Genomic DNA, 20,281 nt, shown 5'->3' with positions numbered 1-20,281 from the left:
GCTTCTCAGATAAATGTACTTTTCCCAGCCTCCTTTGTAACTAAATGGGGTAAGGTGACTAACAATCACCATATTAACTTTGGACTTCCACTTCAATTTATGTAGCCATGGAGTTTTAAAGATATAAAAGCAAATGACTTGTTTTGTTTGTTTTTGTTTTTTGTGCTAAGGATTGTGTGAAGGGCCTTGTACTTGCTAGGCAAGCTCTGTACCACTGAGCTACATCCCCAGCACCTGTTCTTTTATTTTCAGTGCCTAGGCCATTAAGAGACATTTCCAGCCAGGTATGGTGGGTTTCTTTCATTTACAGCTAACTTTAATTATGATATAGGATATAGGATCATTTGCTTCAAATAATAGTGGTGTTTTAGTGTCATTGATTTTAAGTATTTCTGATGATAATTTGATAATAGAACTGTCTATCAATATTGTTGCCAGTTCAACTCAATAAAGAAATACATTGATCTTTCTATTCTACAACAGGAGTTAAAATGAGAGGATATGATTCTAGGTTATCTTTTTTTTTTTTTGCAAAAATTTTAAAACATGATAAAATAATTAGGTTTACATTATACAGTTAATTACAGCAAAAAATACAATACAGTGTTGTTGCTGTTTTAAAACACAACTTAGATTTTAAATTACATCACTTGAAAATAAAAAAATAAACTACTTTACTACAAAATGAATTCTACATTTTTTGAAAAATCACTCAAAAATAAGACCACTGAATTGTTTTCAAAGTAGTTCTATCAATGACTAACGGACTCCCCATCCCTCCCACCCCCCCAAGGCCCAAGTAGTCATCTGCAGCAGCCCAGAGGTCCAGCTGATGCTTCTAGACTGCTGTCTGTATCTGAGGCCAAAGTCGGATCTGTTGACACTGAAGACACATCATTAACAGACGACGATGACGATGGATGCTGAGAGCCATTGATCACTGCTGCACCTAAAGGAGAGGGCTGCCCTCGTATAACTCCATTCTTGGTTCTCTCCTCCAAGTCCATCACTTCTTTGTATATCAATTCTTTCCACTCTTCTATTGTGTGTTCCCTTTCATCTAACTGCTTATCAGGGATCTTTGGTGGTAGAGCTTCTGCTTCAGAAGGATCATACCAGACATTGATGTATGGATGCTGAAGAGCTTCATCTACAGAGATCCTTTTAGATGCATCTATGACCAGCATTTTGGATAACAAATCCCTTGCCTGACTGGCTTTAAGTTTGTTGTGTTCTGAGTCAGCTGGGAAAAGTACATCAGGGAAGAGTTTCTCAAAGCTATATCCAGCATATTTAGGTCTGTTTTCAACATAAGTCCTTACTGTTGGTTGTAGTTTCTTCATAAATTCAGGACACGGTGTTCCAAGCTGTTCAATAACTTTATTCCACTGATCAATATGATCTGTACCTGGGAACAAAACACCACCTTTGATCATTTCTCCCATGATGCCCAACTGACCAAATGTCAACGTTTTCCTTGTAGCCCATGCCTAGGATGACCTCAGGTGCTCTGTAGTATCGAGTCACTACGTAAGGTGTCATCATAAAACTTGTTCCTGCAGTTCTAGCCAGTCCAAAGTCAAGAATCTTCAAAGTGCAATCTGATTTTAGTACTATATTACTGGGCTTTAAATCCCGATGAATAATTCCAGCAGAATGAAGGTGCTTGATTCCACACAGCATCTGATAGAGAAGGTAGGACATTCTTTCACGATCTAGTTCCATCTGAATCACTTGGCAAAGATTTGCATCCATGAGCTCCATGACTATGTAAACATCTTGAAATTCTTCTAGGGATTTCTGTGGTGTGAAAACATTCAAAAGTCCAATTATATTTTTATGATTAACACATTTCATAAGAACTAGCTCTCTGTAGGCCCGCTTAGCATGAGTTTGCTTCTGAAATGGCCGGCTTACCTTCTTGATTGCAACATTTCTTTCAAGAATGGCATCATAAGCTGCACAAACTATTCCTTGAGCTCCGGAGCCTATAGGTTTTAAATTCTGATACCGTTTCAGGACTGTGAACGTAGAATCTCCAATTTCTACACTATAAAAATTGTTGTCCCGCTTGCTTCTGCTCATGATGGCAAGAAATTAATTTAATGGCTTCATCCAAAAATTCACCAAGAGGCTGGATCTCGCAAACAAGTAGAGGTTACCATTCTCATATCAGATAAAGTACACTTCAAGCTTCGCCGAAGTGTTTCAGAACTTGCCATCCACCTCCCCCGCTTCATTTTCTCCTCCAGACGTGGAATCGGGACCCGCGCGAGGAGGGCGCGCGAGGACCAGCGGGCGGGATTCTAGGTTATCTAAAAGAATTTATAAATAGGCAAGTACAAGGCAAGGGGAATGGTATAAAACATAGCCCTGTATGACACCACTTAAAATCACTGACCTACTATCAGGAGCCATTAGGATAGACCCGAATTCTCATAATAATGCTGAAGCTGGGGACTAATCAAGTATGACTAATCAAGGGTCTACATTGAGATCACAGAGTTGCAATCATAGTTAAGGGACAATTAGATTAAACCTGACATTTGATTTACAGTCCTTAACAGATTATCACTAAAAGTTATAAAATATTGTCTGAGCAACCTCGTAAATCAAATTTGTCCAGTAGAAACAAATGCTGAATTTAAATTGATGATCAGCAGACCAGTGGTCTGACTGGATTAGAGGATTATCCATAGAAACAATTTGATAGTATGTGAAGAAGACTTATCAGGAATGCAATTTAAGAGGGCTGAATAAAATTATAGGCAGTTGACCTTGGATTATAAAAGCTGAGTAGGCTACCGCTTGAGCCACATCCCCAGCTGCTTCCAGTTTTTTCGGCGGACACAACATCTTTTTATGTGGTGCTGGGATCGAACCCGGGTCGCATGCATGGCAGGCGAGCACGCTACCGCTTGAGCCACATCCCCAGCCACTTCATTCTTGCCGCGAGTTTTCCAACTGATAACTTCATCAAATGGCCAGTGATAAGCAAATGTCCGATGATGACAGCCCCAGCACCAGCAGTGGCAGTTCAGATTCGGACCAGGAAGACCCTGCTACTCCAGAGCCTGAAGATCATGAAGAAAGAACCTTCTGCCACCCAACAGAAGAAGAGCACCAAACTCTCTAGCAAAACCACTGCTAAGTTATCCACTAGTGCTAAAAGAATTCAGAAGGAGCTAGCTGAAATAACCCTTAATCCTCTCCTAACTGCAGACTTGAGATTCATCTGAAATGACAATGCAATCCCTAGCTATTGCAACAGAAATCTTAACCTCTCAGTGAAAAAAAAAAAAAAAGAGTGATGTTGAGATACCTTCAATCATCTTTTCTCACTTCTGCATAAGTACCAAGAGAGGTTGGCCAAAAATATTTTAAAACCTAACACATACTTTTAAACTTGGCTTTTCTTTAAAATAAGTGCAAGTATATGGTATGGCCTAGTGTTAATTTACAATCCCTACTTTCTTATGCTGTGACTGTCTTTAAATGTGCCCAGTTTGAACTGAGATGTGCCACCCTCCCATTACACTAACTCTTACCAAGGAGGAAACTGGTGTTACCAAGAAAGACCTGTTTATTTTTTAGGAGTTCCCACTCTCGAGATTATAATGAGGAGCTAGAATCACCTCCACCCTTGGAGATAGATCCAAGATTGGGGTCCTTAGGCACAGGTGTAAAGGTTGATCCATTGCCTAAACCTCTTACACTGGCACAAAAGATGATGTACACACACACACACACACACACACGCACACGCCAAAACTCAGAGAGGAAGGGAGGGAGGTAGGGAGGTAGGGAGGGAGGGCAGGGAAAGAAGGAAGGAGACCCTTTGAAATCCATTGAGAAATGATACTGTTCTGGTCAACCTGACAGAAAATGGATATTTGTTGTCATTTTCTGACTTACCATATTGTGACCAAGCATAGTGCTTTTATTTTTATTATTTTTTTATTAAGACCTTTACTAGGATTCACCTGGTTTATAACTTTCTACCTTTAAATATAACTGAATCTGCTGGGAGGTGGTGGCAGAGTCTGTAATCCCAGATATTCAGGAGGCTGAGGCTGGAGGATCGCAAGTTTGAGGTAAACTTGGGGAACTGAGCCAGACTCTGTTTCAAAATAAAAACTAAACTGGGCATGGTGGCACACACCTGTAATCCCAGCGGCTCAGAATGGTGAAACAGGAGAATTGGGAGTTCAAAGCCATACTTAGTAATTTAACGAGGCCCTGAGTAACACAGTGGGACCTGTCTCTAAATAAAATACAAAAGAGGGCTGGGGATGTGGCTCAGTGGTTGAGTTCCCAAGAGTTCCATCTCTGATAGCAAAAAAAATTAATAATAAATGAATAAATAAAATAAAAAGGGCTGGGGATGTAGCTCAGCAGTAGAGCACCCCTGGATATTTGTACTAGGGAGTACAAAAAAAAAAAGAATTTTCAATGCATATTACTTTTTGTCTAGTTTATTTCATTCAGAATCTCCCTGTTTTTGCTATTATCAATAGTTCTTTATTCTTGCTAAGTATGTTTCCAAAATTTATTATCTATTTTCCTATTGATATACATTGGGGATTTTTTTTAAGTAAACCAGGTTATATTTATACAGTGGAAAATTATTAAGCAATGAAAATAAGAAGTACATTCACATTCAACAACTTGGATAAATCTTATAAAAATACATATGGAGCTAAAAAAGCCACACACTGAAGAACATATGTGTATGATTACACTGTATAAAGTAACAAAACAGGCAAAACTAATCCTTGTTATTAGAAGTTAAAATACTGCCTAACTCTGGGGGAGCGGAGGGAATAATTAGGGGAGCAATGAGAGAGGGCTCATGAAGGTGCATTTGATGTCCAATTTCTTGACCTGGATTAGGGTTTAGTGGATATGTTTACTTTGTGATAATTCATTGTGCTATACGTGATTTTCTTTTGTCTGTTATATTTAATAAAAGAGAAGCTCTATTAACAGTAAAAAAAAATCAATCTCTACATTCATGGAATAGTTAGTAATCAAATGCCTACTATATGTTTAATATGAGTATAAGGGTTCTGAGGCATGTAAGACAGACATGTTCCCACAGTCCAACATTGGGGATTTTTTGACTATTACAAATAAAACCACCATGAATAGTTGTGCACAAAAAAAAAATAAATAAATAAAAAAATAAAAGCTGAGTAAAGAAAGCTTGCTGGGTGTCAATTTGAATCTGAGTACATGACCAGCCTGAGTACACTTCTTTAATGTGATTCTCAAGATTCAAAATATGGATGTACAACATCTTAAACTATGTGATTAGTGCTTATAGAGGCCTAACCTAGGGTGAGCATATAATACAAAAAAATCATATTACTTATGCATTATTTTGACTTAAATTTTTTATAGCATTATTATTTTAAGCATTTTTTTAGGCAATAAGAAGTTTGTAATCAGGGTTAACTTTACTAAGTTCCTCTGAGGTGGTTTCTTCTATATTTCTTTTCACATAGCACCCTATCAGCCTGGCTAAGGTTGTGTTTTGTTTTGTTGCACCCCAACAGTAGTTGTCAAACCAGAATCTGAAAGGGTGAGGCCCGAGTTTACCAAAACCTGGAACATGATTTTAATTGTCAGTAGTCTGTTGTTAGAAACAAAAGAGGAAGCTCCTCTCTCTAGGTACTCAGGGCAACTTGAAGAAATAGCAGGAAACTGTTGATGAAATTTTAAAAATTTGTTTTTAGTTATACATGGACACAATATCTTTGTTTATTTATTTTTATGTAGTGCTGAGGATCGAACCCAGTGCCTTACAGGTGCAAGGCAAGTGCTCTGCCACTGAGCCACAACCCCAGACCTCTATGGAATTTTTAAAAAATTTGCTTCTTCTAGATTTCTTTTCTCCATCTTTTACAATTCTCATCTAATTAGACTAATTAGACTCCAGGACAAGTTGAGTTACCAGTTAAAATGAAGATCAATGTTACACTTTCTACAGAGTACAAAATACCTAAAGCACATAACACTGGCCTTCAGGTTATAGACAATATTTTCTCAAGATCTGTCACATTTCCTGTTAGCAATATGCAATTTATAATCATAAGTAGTTTGTTGAGAAATTTTACATTTAAGTAAATATAGCTCTCTTAAAACAATTGCTTATGGAGAACCAGTCCTGACTGCCTCTATCAATTGTGATGTTTACATTTTCAGAGACCCGTAAATCAAATTTATTAAAGCTGGTAAAATAGATAAGAGAATATATAGACCTTGAGAATATATAGAGTAGAAATAACAGCTTTGTCACCCCGCTTTTGTAACACTGCATAGTCAAAGGCCATATATAAGAAAAAGAAAACTTCTTCAAAAACTTCTCTGAGGGGTTGTGCCTGTGGTTCATGTAGAGCGCTTGGCTAGCAGGTGTGAGGCATTGGGTTTGAACCTCAGCACCACATAAATAAATAAAATAAAGGTATTGTGTACATCTACAACTAAAAATATGTAAAAAGAGAGACTTCTCTGAGGTTGCATGAAACAATGTAATTACTGAATGTTAGCTTTTCCATCCTCACTAAGTTCCTCCCAGTACACATTTAATGGTTACAAGAAGAAAGTACCTCATTTTATATATTCTTCTATGGACTTTAATCCCAAATCTGTTTCCTCTGAGAAGAGGACTTAATAATATGAATCAAAGAAGAAATATATATGCTTCATGTTTTCCCTCAGGGTATCTTAAAAACAAAATGATTTTTGAGACAATATTCCCTCATGCTTTTAAGGGATATACATAGTTTTCCATTCTAGATGTCTTTTACATGGTTTTGATATTCATATAAATACTAACATAATTCACATACAATGCACTTTGGGAAAGTTATGGGTAAAAATTCAAGAGAAAACAGTTTAGAGATAATGCACATATAAATTCATTTTCAGAGAATGTATCTTCCTTTTCACTTAGACCATAGATTTACCTAAACTAGGAAATTCTCATTTATGTTTTCCAAATATTTCCTATTCTATGGCATGTAACATATGTAAAAGTTACAAAATAAAGATGAAAACATTGAATACTACCAGCTTCTTAAAAAAGACTAAAATTAAAAAGTACATAATCTTGAATACACTTAAAATATAAAATAGAATATCTTTTTTCTGAAGGGCAACATGGCAGTATGTAGCAAAACTTTAAATACATTTCTGGGGTTGGGGATTTAGCTCAGTGGTAGAGCACTTACCTCCCTTGTGCAAGGCCCTGGGTTCAATCCTCAGTCCTGAGAAGGAAAGGAATAAAAGTATATTTCTTCTATCCAAGCATCTTTATTTTAAGTATTTTTTGTGAAGATTATAATCATATAATTAATTGAAAAAGACATTGGTAAAATATTTTGTAGTTTTAATGATGAAAATGAAAAAAATATATTTATTGGTTAAAAAGTATGGTACAAATGCTTACTGAAATTATAATGCATTGATATATTTTATGTTTAAAATTTTATTGGTGCATTATGATTATATATAATAGTGGGAATGATTGTGACATTTTCATATATGCATATATTTTGATCAATTTCATTCCCAAGTTTCTCCCCTTTCTCTCTCTTCCTTCCAGCTTCTCCATCCCCTTCCTTGTCTGAGGTCCCTTTTAAAAATATTTTTCTTTCCAGTTAGTTATTAAAATATTTTAAATATATGTTAATTAATATAAAAGATAGCTACAATGCTATTGAGTAAAAATAACATGTAACACAATACTGTGAATCTTATGAGCTCCATAACATTTAAAACATGAATTTATATATGAGTATATACATATACACACATAAAAAATACATGTAAATTTATAGTAGAAAAATATTAAATGATTATTGTTAGGTGCCAGAAATAACTTATTACAAAATACTGCAAATACACAAAGTTATGGAAAACAGATATTTATATACCTAATACTTGGCTTTATTAAATATTAATATTTTGCTATATTTGCTTCAGATGTTTTAAGTAATGAAACATTTAATACAAATGAAGCCCTCAGTGTTATCCCCTCTCCAACCTATTTCACTCTCTCCCCACTTAAGTTCACCACTCTATTGAACTTGCCAAAGTATTAGATTTTCTAGAATTATATACTTAATATACAATATTACTCCATGTATTACTTACATAAATAATATATGTATTATATATGTACAACATATTAGTATTTGCATTTTTAAAACTTTATTTATTTAAAGTACATGTCCTGCAACTTCCTTTTTTCTATTAATATTGGTTTTTTAAAATATTTTTTAGTTGTATATGGACACAATATCTTTATTTTATTTTTTTTAATGTGGTGCTAAGGATCAAACCCAGTGCCTCACACATACAAGGCAAGACTTAACAGCTGAGCTACAATCCCAGCCTCTATTAATATTGTTTTTAAGGTGTAAAAATATTGATATCTATAGATGACTCTATGACCAGTGTGATTCTGCAATCTGTACAATCAGAAAAATGAGAAATTATACCCCAATGATTCAAATGTATGAATTGCGAAGATCATTGTAATGTCATGTGAGCTAATAAAAAAAATAAAAAAATATTGATATCTGTCTCATGTACTCATATATGTCTCTATATAGCTCTCTCTCCCCATGTATATTTCTCTCTATGTATGTATATACACACACACACACACACACACACACACATAGAGGTTCTGTGTGTGTGTGTGTGTGTGTGTGAGTGTTTGTGTATGTATGGGGAGAGAGAGAGAGAGAGAGAATGCTTTGATGTACCACAAATTATTTATTCCCACATGATTTGAGTGGGGGTGATGTGTCACTTTTGATATGAGACAGTTGAGAGCTGGTATGTATCTTATCTCCACAGTCTCTTCTCATCCCCTGGTTGCATACAGTGGTACCAATGGAGACCACAAGTATCACAAGCACTGAGAAAAGAGAAAGCCTGGATCTTTGGAAGGCCATGTGGAAGGTTTTCAGAAACACTCTAACAGTTCTGTAACATGAACAAGACATAAGCTTTGGGGAGCTGGGGTTCTGGCTTACTGGTAGAGCACTTGCCTAGCATGTGTGAGGCACTGGGTTCAAACCTCAGCACCACATAAAAATAAATAAATAAATAAAATGAAGGTATTGAAAAATAAATAAATAAAAGAAATACACTTTCTACTCTGCCAAGCCACAGATTTGAGAGTTGTCTGTTATGGCATCTGGCTTTACTTACCCAGAGTAGGATAGTTGGTAACTTTTTAAAAATTCTGGATATTTTGCAATTTCACCACAGTATATCTGGCTGTGGATTTAACTGTTTTCACTTTGGTGTTCAGGGCATACTTAATTTTTTAACAATAAGGACTCAATATTTTAATATAGGGAAATTATTAAATATTATTTCTTCATATTGCTCTTTTTTTCTTCTGTCACCCTATCAGAAGTATTACATAATTTCTCAATGTATTTTCCATGTCTCTTCTGGTGTTTTTTTTTATTGTGGTAAAACATACCCTTCTAACTAGGTTTTGTTGTTGTTGTTGTTGATGATGTTGTTAGCAGGGACTGAACCCAGGGTACTTAACAACTGAACCGCATTCCCAGTCCTTCTTATTTTTTATTTTTTTGAGACAGGGTCTTACTAAATTGCTGAGGCTGGTCTCAAATTTGCAATCTTCCTGCCTGAGACTCCCAAGTTGCTGGGATTACAAGTGTGTGCCACCACACCCGCCCTTCTAACTACTTCTAAATGTACAATTCAGTAGCATTGAGTACATTTACAATGTTTTGCAACCATTACCATTATATATTTTCAGAACTTTTTCATTATCCTAAACAGAAACTCTGTACCCATTAAACAATAGCTTCCCATTCTCCCTTCTCCACCACTCCTCTTAACCTCTATTCTACTTTTTGCCTATCTTAGACACCTCATAGTAGTGGAATCATACAAGATTAGCCCTTTTGTGTCTGGCTTATTTTACTTACCATAGCATGTTCACTTAGCATGTTTTCAAGGTTTATCCATATTGTAGCATGTATCATTCATTTTTAATTTTTTTTAAATTAATTAATTTATTTATTTTAATTAGGTATATATGGCAGAAGAATGCATTTTGATTCATTATACACAATTGCAGCACAACTTTTCATTTCTCTGGTTGTACACGATGTACCATTGCACCGTATGTGCAGTCATACATGTACCTAGAGTAATGATGTCCATCTCATTCCTTTTTTAAGGCCTAATGATATTCCTTTGTATGTATAGACAAGATTTTGTTTATCCGTTATCTGTTGATCACACTCTTTTTTTTCACCTTTTGACTACTGTGAATAATGCTACTATGAAATCTGACATACAAGTATATGTTTGAGTCCCTGTTTTAAATTCTTTTATTTTTTATTTTTGGTGGTACCAGGGATTGAAGTCAGGGTCACTCAACCACTGAGCTACATCCCTAGCCCTATTTTATATTTTTATTTAGAGACAGGGTCTCACTGAGTTGTTTAGTGCCTTGCCATTGCTGAGGCTGGCTTTGAACTTGCGATCCTTCTTTCTTAGCCTCTAAGCTGCTAGGATTAGAGGTGTGCACTACCACACCCTGCCTGTTTTCAATTCTTTAGAATATATACCAATAAATGGAAATGTTGGATCATATGGCAATTCTGTGTTCAATTTTTGAGGAACCACTAAACATTTTCTGTACAGGCTTACACCAATTACCAGTAATGCATAGGGTTACAATTTTTCCACACTCTCAACAATTCTTATTTTTAGGGTTTCTTTCTTTCTTTTTTTTAGATAGCCATCCTAATTGCTATGAAGTGGTATTTCATTGCAGTTTTGATTTGCATTTTTTAAGTGACTAATGATGGTGATCATATTTTCATGTACTTATTGCCAATTTGTATATCATATTTGGAGAAATATCTATTCGAGTCCTTTGCTCATTTTTTAATTAGGTTATTTTGTTGTTGGATTGTAGAAGTTTTTATATATTCTCTGATACATTTTCTCTCTGCTGCACTCATTATGAATCCTTTGGTGCTATCTTTCAATTAACTAGTCCTTTTGTTAAATGGACCCAAGCCTATTTTGTCACACCTATTGAGTTTTGCTTTGTTTTCTTTCAATAGCTAAGATATTACATTTCAGACACTAAACTTTCTTTTTCTAGAAGTTTTCCTAATGTGTGATCCTCTGACCTCTTTTTCCATACAAAGTATTTTAATAGCTGAAAATATCCATTAATAATATATTTCAAATACACACACACATATAGTTAACCATAATATAGAATAAATCAACACATTACACCTGTGAACTAATATCCTTCAGACATACATTTTCCTGAGTGCTACCAATATGAGTAGGTAAATGATTGCATACTCTGACCTCTTAATTGAAGACCTGGATGTTCAACGTGCAATTTCTCCTCTGGTTGGTCAGAACGCAAACATGTCACAGTCCTGTCTGATCTTTGGGAATTGCTAACACTACAGCTCTAATTTCTCTTTTGTCTAACATCAAGTATTTTCACCCTTTGCATGCGTGCAGCTCAATATTCAGGAACACACTCAAGGGGACATCTGGGTTTACTTCTGGAATTATTTCTCTATAAATCTCCCTACTCCCTCGTGCTCTACCATGCAAATTCCAGCTATCTAAGTCTTCCTGAACATTGATATTCATCTCTTCCTTTTAGCAATGTACCCTTGCTCTGTTGGAATTCTGTATCACAGTCTTGAAATTGCCTCTAGGAAGAAGACTGGGATGATTGTATGACTCACCTCATTTGTTTTCCAATGTCCTTATGGTCCTATAATGCCTATCGTCCAATATCTAAAAATTGTCATCTATATATTTTCACAAGATTTGTAGTTATTTATGAGAGGAGGGCATGTTAATCCCACCACTTACACCACCATGACTGGAAGTAAAAATCTCAAAAGTCACATTTCCTCCAGAAGAAATTGGATGGAAAGAAAAACACTTTTCCACTAATTCAGGTATGCTCTACCTGGAGAAAATTATAGAAGTGGAGCTTAACTGTGGCTCTCATGAGTTACTGAGAAATATAAATTTAGGAAAATTCACTTTAGAAGTGATAAGAACTTTGCTTGCCCTGGAACAGTTCCAGGCATCATTACTGGAAAGATGGTATCTAATAGAATAGATGTCATTGGTATTCTGCTGCATGTTTTCATGGCTTGCCTGAGTCACTTGAAGCTATATGTACATTCCAAGCAAGATAGCAGGCTCCAACTGCAAAGTATCTGTGTATTTCTACTTTTGTGCCAAGGTCATTTTCTGGCACTGCAAAAGCTTGCTCAGCATCATGTAGGCACAACATGTGCAGGGTAATTGATAGCCCTGGGGACAGCTCTCAATCAAGGGAGGTGAGGAATTGATGGATAAATTTCTTGATGTCTTCAACATTTAATATGTGACAATTTTGAGGGGTGTTCTATACTTTATTTCAGATGATCCTCATCTGAATTGAGTCTTAATTGCCTTCAATGATAACCTATATTTGAACACAACCTTTGTATACTTTCCCCCTTACTTTCCTCACCTTCCCCAATTCCTTGCATTTAATTCCTGGAACCACTGTCCAAATAAACTACCAGCATCAACATCCCTTTTAGAGTCTGTTTTAGGAAACTGCAAGCTAAGATATTTAGTTTGCCTCCTCCCTCTCACCATGAACCCCCTCCAAAAACCATATTTCTTTCTGACAATTACAAAAGCAAATGCTAAAAGGAAATGTATGGGTGTAAAGATATGTGTTTTTCCTTACCCATTCAATGGACCTCTTCTATCTAGATCCTAAGTGAGTTATCCATCCCTACGGTTGGTGGAATTGGACCTATATTCAGGTAGGAAAGCAGGAAGGAGAAGGCAGGGTTTGTACACACATTTGTTTGCAAATTTTAGAAACCTACTCATGGTAGCTTAATCAAAATGGAGAATTTATTGGCTCACAGAATTCCTCTTGGGTCTTAGGAATATTTGGAGCCAGGGATATGATATCCAGTATTTTCTTTCCTCCTTAAATCTTATCTTTGCTTTTTTCTGTACATCAACTGGATATGTTCTCAATGCAAATCAACTTTCTTCACTTCCTCTTTCTCATCATAGTGACTAATATTTATTAAGCTTCTATAGTATTCTAATATTTCATTTTATATTCAAGTAACATAGGTACTTTCATCATTCCAATATTTAATCTTTATGAATGATCATGGACAAGTCACTTAAAATCTTTGGGCCTTAGTTTTCTCATTTATAAAATGGAGATAATGAGCATACCTACCTCATGGAGTTGTTTTGATGATTACATGAGATAACATAAGCACCAGATACAGCATAGTGCCTTGTTCATAGTAAGTATTCAATATTAGTTATTATTTTTATTATAGGGTGCCATCATCACAGTAAAACAAGCAGATGCAACCAGCATTTCCCTCTTCTATATACTTTATGGTTACATTTTTATCATTAAGACAGTATCTAGACCAGATTAAGTGAAATAAACACTATCTGAGCTTGAAGAAAAGTCTTTTGAAATACTCAATTCAGACAAATTTTTTAAAAAATGAAGAGAGTATTCCAGATCTCTTTAATATCATTAAATGAATAAACATCTGCATCTTTGTAATACTTAAAGGTGAGGAGATAAAGATTAAAGGCATAGAAACCTTATTTTATAAAATAATAACATATAATAATTTTCCCCTAAACTGGAGAAAGAGAGAGAAATCCATGTATGGAAGGCTTATAGAACCCCAAATAGCATGACCAGAAAAGATCTCCACCATGGCATATTATAGCCGAACTGTCAAAAGTATAAATAAAGGAAAGAATCTTAAAACACATGAGAGAAAGGTGCCAATTCATACTTAAGGGCATCCCCATTAGAGGCATAGCAGATTTCTCAGCACAAAACTTAAAGGCCAGGAAGGAATGGAATGATGTATTCAAATTCCTAAAACAAAACAACTGCTAATGAAGAATATGATATACTTCAGAAATGAAGGAAAAATAAAGACCTTCTAAGATAATCAAATATTGAGGGAATTCATGACCACCAGACTAGTCTTACAAAGGATATTTAAGGGAGTCATACATCCAATGAAAAAAAAAAGATAACTAATATCATGAAAGCACATGAAAGCATAAATCTCACTAGAAGAGTAGTTACCCAAAGGAGATACAGAAAATACTCGAACATTATCAATACAGTAAACCATCAAAACACAAACATAAACAAGAGAGGAAAAAAGAAAAAAGAATATTCAAAACAACTGAAGAAAATCAACAATATGACAGGAATAAGTCCTTACCTATCAATAATAACTTAGAATATAAGTAGGCTAAATTCTCTAATTGAAAGATACAGACTGGTTTAATAGAAAACAAACAATAACAATACTTTGACAATATACTGCCTATAAGAAACTCACTTTACCAGTAAAAACTATATATAGACTGAAAGTGAAAAAATGGAAAATTATAAGCCAAGCAACAAAAACCTAAAGCAAGCAGGATAGCTATACTCATGGATGACAAAATAGACTTTAGACCAAAAATGACATAAGAAGAGACAAAGAAGTCCACTGGAGAATGATGAAGGATCCAATACATCAGAAAGAAAGAATGATTGGAACGCTATATTGGTTCCTAATGTTGGAGGACCCAATTTTATAAAAACAAATACTGTCAGACCCAAATGAAAAGATAGGCTCCAATACAATAATGAGGGGGACATCAACACTCCACTTTCATCAATGGAAAGATCATCCAAATAAACAAGAAAAGAGTTTAACTATATTACAGATCAGATTATAGAATATTTACAGAACATTCATCCAACAGCTGCAGAATACATATATTTTTTTTCAATTAGCCAATGGAACTTTCTCCAGAATATTCCATCTGTTAGGCCACAAACAATTCTTAAATTAAAAAAAAAATTAAAATCATATCCTATGTCTTTTCTGATCATGATAAAATAAAACTAGAAGTCAACAAAAGAAGTCTTACAAATTATATAAATGGAACTGGGGTTGTAGCTCAGTGGTAGAGTGCTTGCTTAGCATGTGTGAGACACTGGGTTGGATCCTCAGCACCATATAAAAATAAATATATAAATAAATAAATAAAGCAAAGGTATATAAAAAGTTACACAAATTCATGGAAACTAAACAACACACTTTGTAAAATATTACAGCATTATAGTTAATACACACTAGTTGAGTTAATCCTGACAAAAATCATACATACATGGAATTTTATTTCAGTTCATGTTCTCTGCCTTTTCCCATCCCTCTGCCCTTTCCCCATTCTCCTTCCTCTACTTTATTTATTTTTGATTGGTTCTTTTTACTTATACATGAAGATGAAATTCTCTTTGGTATATTTATATCTGCACATAGCATGATTTTTTAAAAATCCATTCTGCATTTCCTCCCCTTTCCCATCCCTCTTTTTCCCTCTTGATTCTCAATCTCCTTTTTCTACTTTAGTGATCATCCCTATATCTTTATGATCTTCCCTTCCTTCATTTTTTTTTACTTTGCTGTAGCTTTCACATATGAGATAAAATATTTGACCCTTGATTTTCTGAGATCTGCTTATTTTATTTAGCATGATGTTTTCCAGTTCCATCTATTTACCCACAAATGGCCATATTTTCATTCTTCTTTATGACTGAATAAAACTCCATTGTGTATATATACCAAAATTTCTTTCTTTTTTTTTTTTTTTTGAGAAATAGGGAGAAAAAGTTTTATTGCTTTGATAGCAAAGGAGAAACACAAGGGACTCCTATCCCAGAAGCAATGATTCTCCCTATCAGGGGGAAAAGAGTATTTTTAAAGAGGTGATCCAAAGGCTACACTCTAGGTGTTCTCTGTCCAAAGTTGTAATTCACTTATTAATTCCCCCCCCCCATATTTCTTATATCTCTTGGTGCCATCCCTGAAATCTGAATTACTTCTTTCCTGTGGTATGTGCTCAAGGATAGATAACTGTCTAGGATGGGGAAGAAAGGTAATCCTGTTTCCCTAAGATTATGGAGGGGAAAATTAGGGAGGGAGAGAGATTAGGGAAGGAAGGGAAAGATTAGAAGAGAAAGAAACATACCTGTTTAAAAAATAAGTTGCAGTAGCAGAGCAGCAAGGGCTCAAAGCATAAAGTGGACCACTGTTACTATACCACAATTTCTTAATCTATTGACAGGTATCTGGGTTGATTCCACAATTTGGCTTTTGTGAATTGTGCTGCTATAGATATTAAGTTGGCTGTATTGTTTCATGCTGAATTTAGTTCTTTTGGATAAATACTAAGGAGTTGGATAAATACTAGATCATATGGAGGTTCTATCCCTAGTTTTTTGAGGAATCTCCATACTGCTCTCCAGAGTGGTTGTACCAGTCTGCAGTCCCACCAACAATGTATGAGTATCATTTCCCCCTACATTCTTGTCAGCATTTATTATTATTTGTGTTCTTAATAATTGCCATTCTGACTGGAGTAAGATGAAGGCTTAGTGTATTTTTTTGTTTGTTTGTTTGTACACTTTGTTTTTCTGGTACTGGGGACTGAACCCAATGGTGCTTAACCACTGAGCCACACCCCCAGCCCTTCTTTATATTTTATTTAGAGATAGGGTCTCACTGAATTGCTTAAGGTCTTGCTAAGTTGCTGAGTCTGACTTTGAACTCACAAAAATCTCCTGTCTTAGTCTCCCAAGCTGCTGGGATTACAGACATGTACTACCATATCCAGCCTTAGAGTAGGTTTGATTTATATTTCTCTGATTGCTAGAGATATTGAACATTTTTCATATATTAGTTGGCCATTTGTGTTTAGTCTTTGGAGAAATGTCTGTATATTTCTTTTTCCCATTATTGACTGGGTTTCTGAGTCATCTGTTTGTTTGTTTTTTGTGTTATGTTTTTTGAGTACTTTAAATATTCTCAATATTAATCCCCTGTCAGAGGAGCAGCTGGCAAAGATTTTCTCCCATTCTGTAGATTCTTGCTTTACACTCTTAATCATTTATTTTGCCTAAACAACAACAACAGTGGATCATTGAGAAAATCAGGAGGGAAATTTAAAAATTTCTAAATAAAAATGGCGATAAACATACCAAAAGTTTATAGCAACAAGTCTTTACACACAAAAGAGAAGACTTCAAGTAAATAACCTAACAATGTATCTTAAGGACTTATAAAAGCCAGAACAAACTAAATTCAAAATCAGTATAAGTAAAGAATTAGCAGATTAGAGTAGAAATAAATGAACCTGAGATGCAAAAGGAAACATTACAACTGATATCACAGAAACACAAAGTATTATCAGGCATTGTTATGAAAAACAATATACTTACTAATTGGAAAACTGGGGGGGGGAATGAACAAATTTCTGGACACATAACCTACCAAAATTGAACCAAGAAAGCATAAAAATCTCAATAGACAAATAATGAGTATTGAGAATCAATCAGTAATAAAATGTCTCCAAGAAAAAGGCCAGCACCATATGGCTTCATATCAAATGTTACCAAACTTTTAAAGAAGAACTAATGTCAGTGTTGTGGTGTGGATATAAGGTATTCCCAAAAACTCATGTGTGAGACAATGTAGGAATAGAGGCAAAATTATTAGATTACAAGAGCTGTAACTAATCAGTATATTAATCCATTTGATGGATTAATGATTTGAAAGGACTACTATACTAAGTGGTAGGTAGGCAGGTAGGGTGTGGTTGGAGGAAGTAGGTCACTGAGCGTGGGCCTTTGGAGTTTATATTTTGTTCCTGACTTGTGTTCTCTATCTGCTTCTAAGTTGCCATGAGCTAAACAGTTTTCCTTTTTCATGATTTTCTGACATGATGTTCTGCCTCATCTTGAGCCCAGAGAAATGGAATCAGCCAACCACAGACTAAGACTTCTGAAACCGTGAACCTAAAATAAGCTTTTCCTCCTTTAAATTGTTCTTGTCAGGTGTTTTGGTCACAGCCATGAAAAGCTAACACAGCCAATTCTTCTCAAACTATTACAAAGAATTGAAAGGGAGGGAACCCTTCCAAACTCATTCTATGAGGCCAGCATTACCCTATTACCAAAACCAGACAAGGACACGAAAAGAAAAAGAAGAGGGAAAAACACATACTATAGGGCCGGGTGCAGTAGCACATACCTGTAATCCCAGCGGCTCAGGAAGCTGAGGCAGGAAGATAGCAAGTTCAAAGTCAGCCTCAGCAACTTAGCAAGGCCCTAAGTAACTCAGTAATACTCTGTCTCTAAATAAAATATTTTAAAAAGGGCTGGGTATGTGGGGATGTAGCACAATGGTTAAGTCTCCTTGAGTTCAATCCTTGATATTAAAAAAAATACTATAGGCTAACAGGTCAATATCATTGATGAACATACATGCAGAACTTCTCAGTAAAATACTTGCAAGTTGAATCCAGCATCATATGAGAAAGCTCATTCATAGGCTGGGGCTGTAACTCAGTGGCAGAGCACTTGCCTAGCATGTGTGAGGCACTAAGTTTGATTCTTAGCACCACATAAAAATAAACAAAATAAAGGCATTCTGTTCATCTACAGATGAAATTTCAAAGAAAAGAAAAAAAGCTCATTCACCATGATTAAGTTGGTTTCATCCTAGGGATGCAAGGACAGTTCAACATATGCAAATCAATAGACACTACATCATATAAACAAAATGAAGTTTGAACAACACATGATCAAGGCTCAGGCAGAAGGATCACAAAGTTCAAGGTCAGTCTCAGCAACTTAGTGAGACCCTGTCTCACAATAAAAATAAAACATATAAATTAGGCATGCAATATAGGCTAAATATGATAAACCCATAGCCAACATCATACTGAGTGGGGAAAAGCATTTCCTCTAAGATCAAGAACAAAACAAGAGTGATCTGTTTCACTGCTCTTATTCAGTATAGTATAGAAGTTTCCATCAGATAAATTAGACAAGAGAAAAACATAAAAGACAAAGGAATAGAAAGGGAGAAAGTCACACTATCTGTTTTTGCAGATGATATGATGCATAGAAAAACCTTAAGAGTTCCCCCAAAGACTATTAGAAATGATAAATGAATTCAGAAAAGTAGCAGGATACAAAATCAATACATAAAAATCAGTAGCTTTTCTATACACTAATAAAGAATTTTCTGAGAAAGAAATCCGTAAAGTAACCCCATTCATAATAGCAACAACAACCACAACAAAGATACCCAGAAGAAATAAGCTTAACCAAGGAAATGAAAGACAATGAAAATTATAAAACACTGATGAAAGAAATCAAATAAGACACTAAGTGGTGGAGAGACTCCCATATTCATGGATAGGAATAATTAATATTGTTAAAATGGGCATACTACTGAAAGAAATCTACAGAGTCAATATAATCCCCATCAAAATACCAATGACATTCTTCAGAGAACTAGAAAAACAAATCATAAAAATTATATAGAAGGACAAAAGTTCCAGAATAGCCAAAACAATCTTGGGTAGAAAGATCAAACTGGAAGCATCAGAACCTTGTTTCAAGATACTTCAGAACCATAATAAACAAAAAAAGCATAGTATTGGCATAAAACACATACAAATAGACCAAGGGGACACAGTAGAAATCCCAGAAATTAGTCGTGCATCTATAGCCAACTGATTTCAGACAGAGTTGTCAAAAACACACACTAGAGCCAGGCATGGTGGTGCACACCTGTAATCCCAGCAGCTCAGGAAGCTGAGGCAGGAGAATCACCAGTTCAAAGACAGCTTCAGAAACTTAATAAGGCCTTAAGCAACTCAACAAGACCCTGTCGCTAAATAAAATACAAAAAAAGCTGGGGTGGTGGTGGGGTGGGGTCTGAGGATGTGGCTCAATGGTTAAGGCCCCTGGATTCAATCCACTGTACCAAAAACAAAACAGAACACACACACACTGGAGAAAGAACATCCTCTTCAATAAATTGTGCTGGGAAAACTGGGTGTTCATGTGCTGAAGACTGAAACTTGACCCCTCTTACCCTGCACAAATATCAACCCAAGATGGATCAAAGACCTAAATGTGAGATTTGAAACTCTGAAACTACTGAAAGAAAGCATAAAGGAAATATTTCAAGACATTGGCACAGCCAATGACTTTCTGGATAGGATACCCAAAGGAAAGGAAACAAAAGCAAAAATTGACAAATTAGATTAGATCAAATGAAAAAGCTTCTACACAGCAAAAGAAGTGATCAAC

At 35.3% G+C, this 20,281-nt stretch overlaps 1 protein-coding gene and 1 pseudogene across 1 annotated transcript; one reads left to right on the top strand and one right to left on the bottom strand.

Moving 5' to 3' along the window:
• Window positions 1-792: 792 nt before the first annotated feature.
• Window positions 793-2,188, bottom strand: LOC124079633 (mitogen-activated protein kinase 8-like). The gene is given in 2 exon segments (XM_046425317.2): window positions 793-1,449; window positions 1,451-2,188. Coding segments are annotated over 2 exon segments (1,281 nt in total). The 5' UTR covers window positions 2,086-2,188; the 3' UTR covers window positions 793-803.
• Window positions 2,189-2,836: 648 nt separating this feature from the next.
• Window positions 2,837-3,244, top strand: LOC124079665 (ubiquitin-conjugating enzyme E2 E3-like; annotated as a pseudogene).
• Window positions 3,245-20,281: the final 17,037 nt, after the last annotated feature.

The sequence above is a fragment of the Marmota monax genome, unplaced genomic scaffold (genome assembly GCF_021218885.2).
Source record: "Marmota monax isolate L192 unplaced genomic scaffold, Marmota_monax_Labrador192_F-V1.1 WCK01_AAM20220418_F8-fsc00075, whole genome shotgun sequence".
NCBI lineage: Eukaryota > Metazoa > Chordata > Mammalia > Rodentia > Sciuridae > Marmota > Marmota monax.
This window is presented reverse-complemented; position numbering and strand designations above follow the sequence as displayed.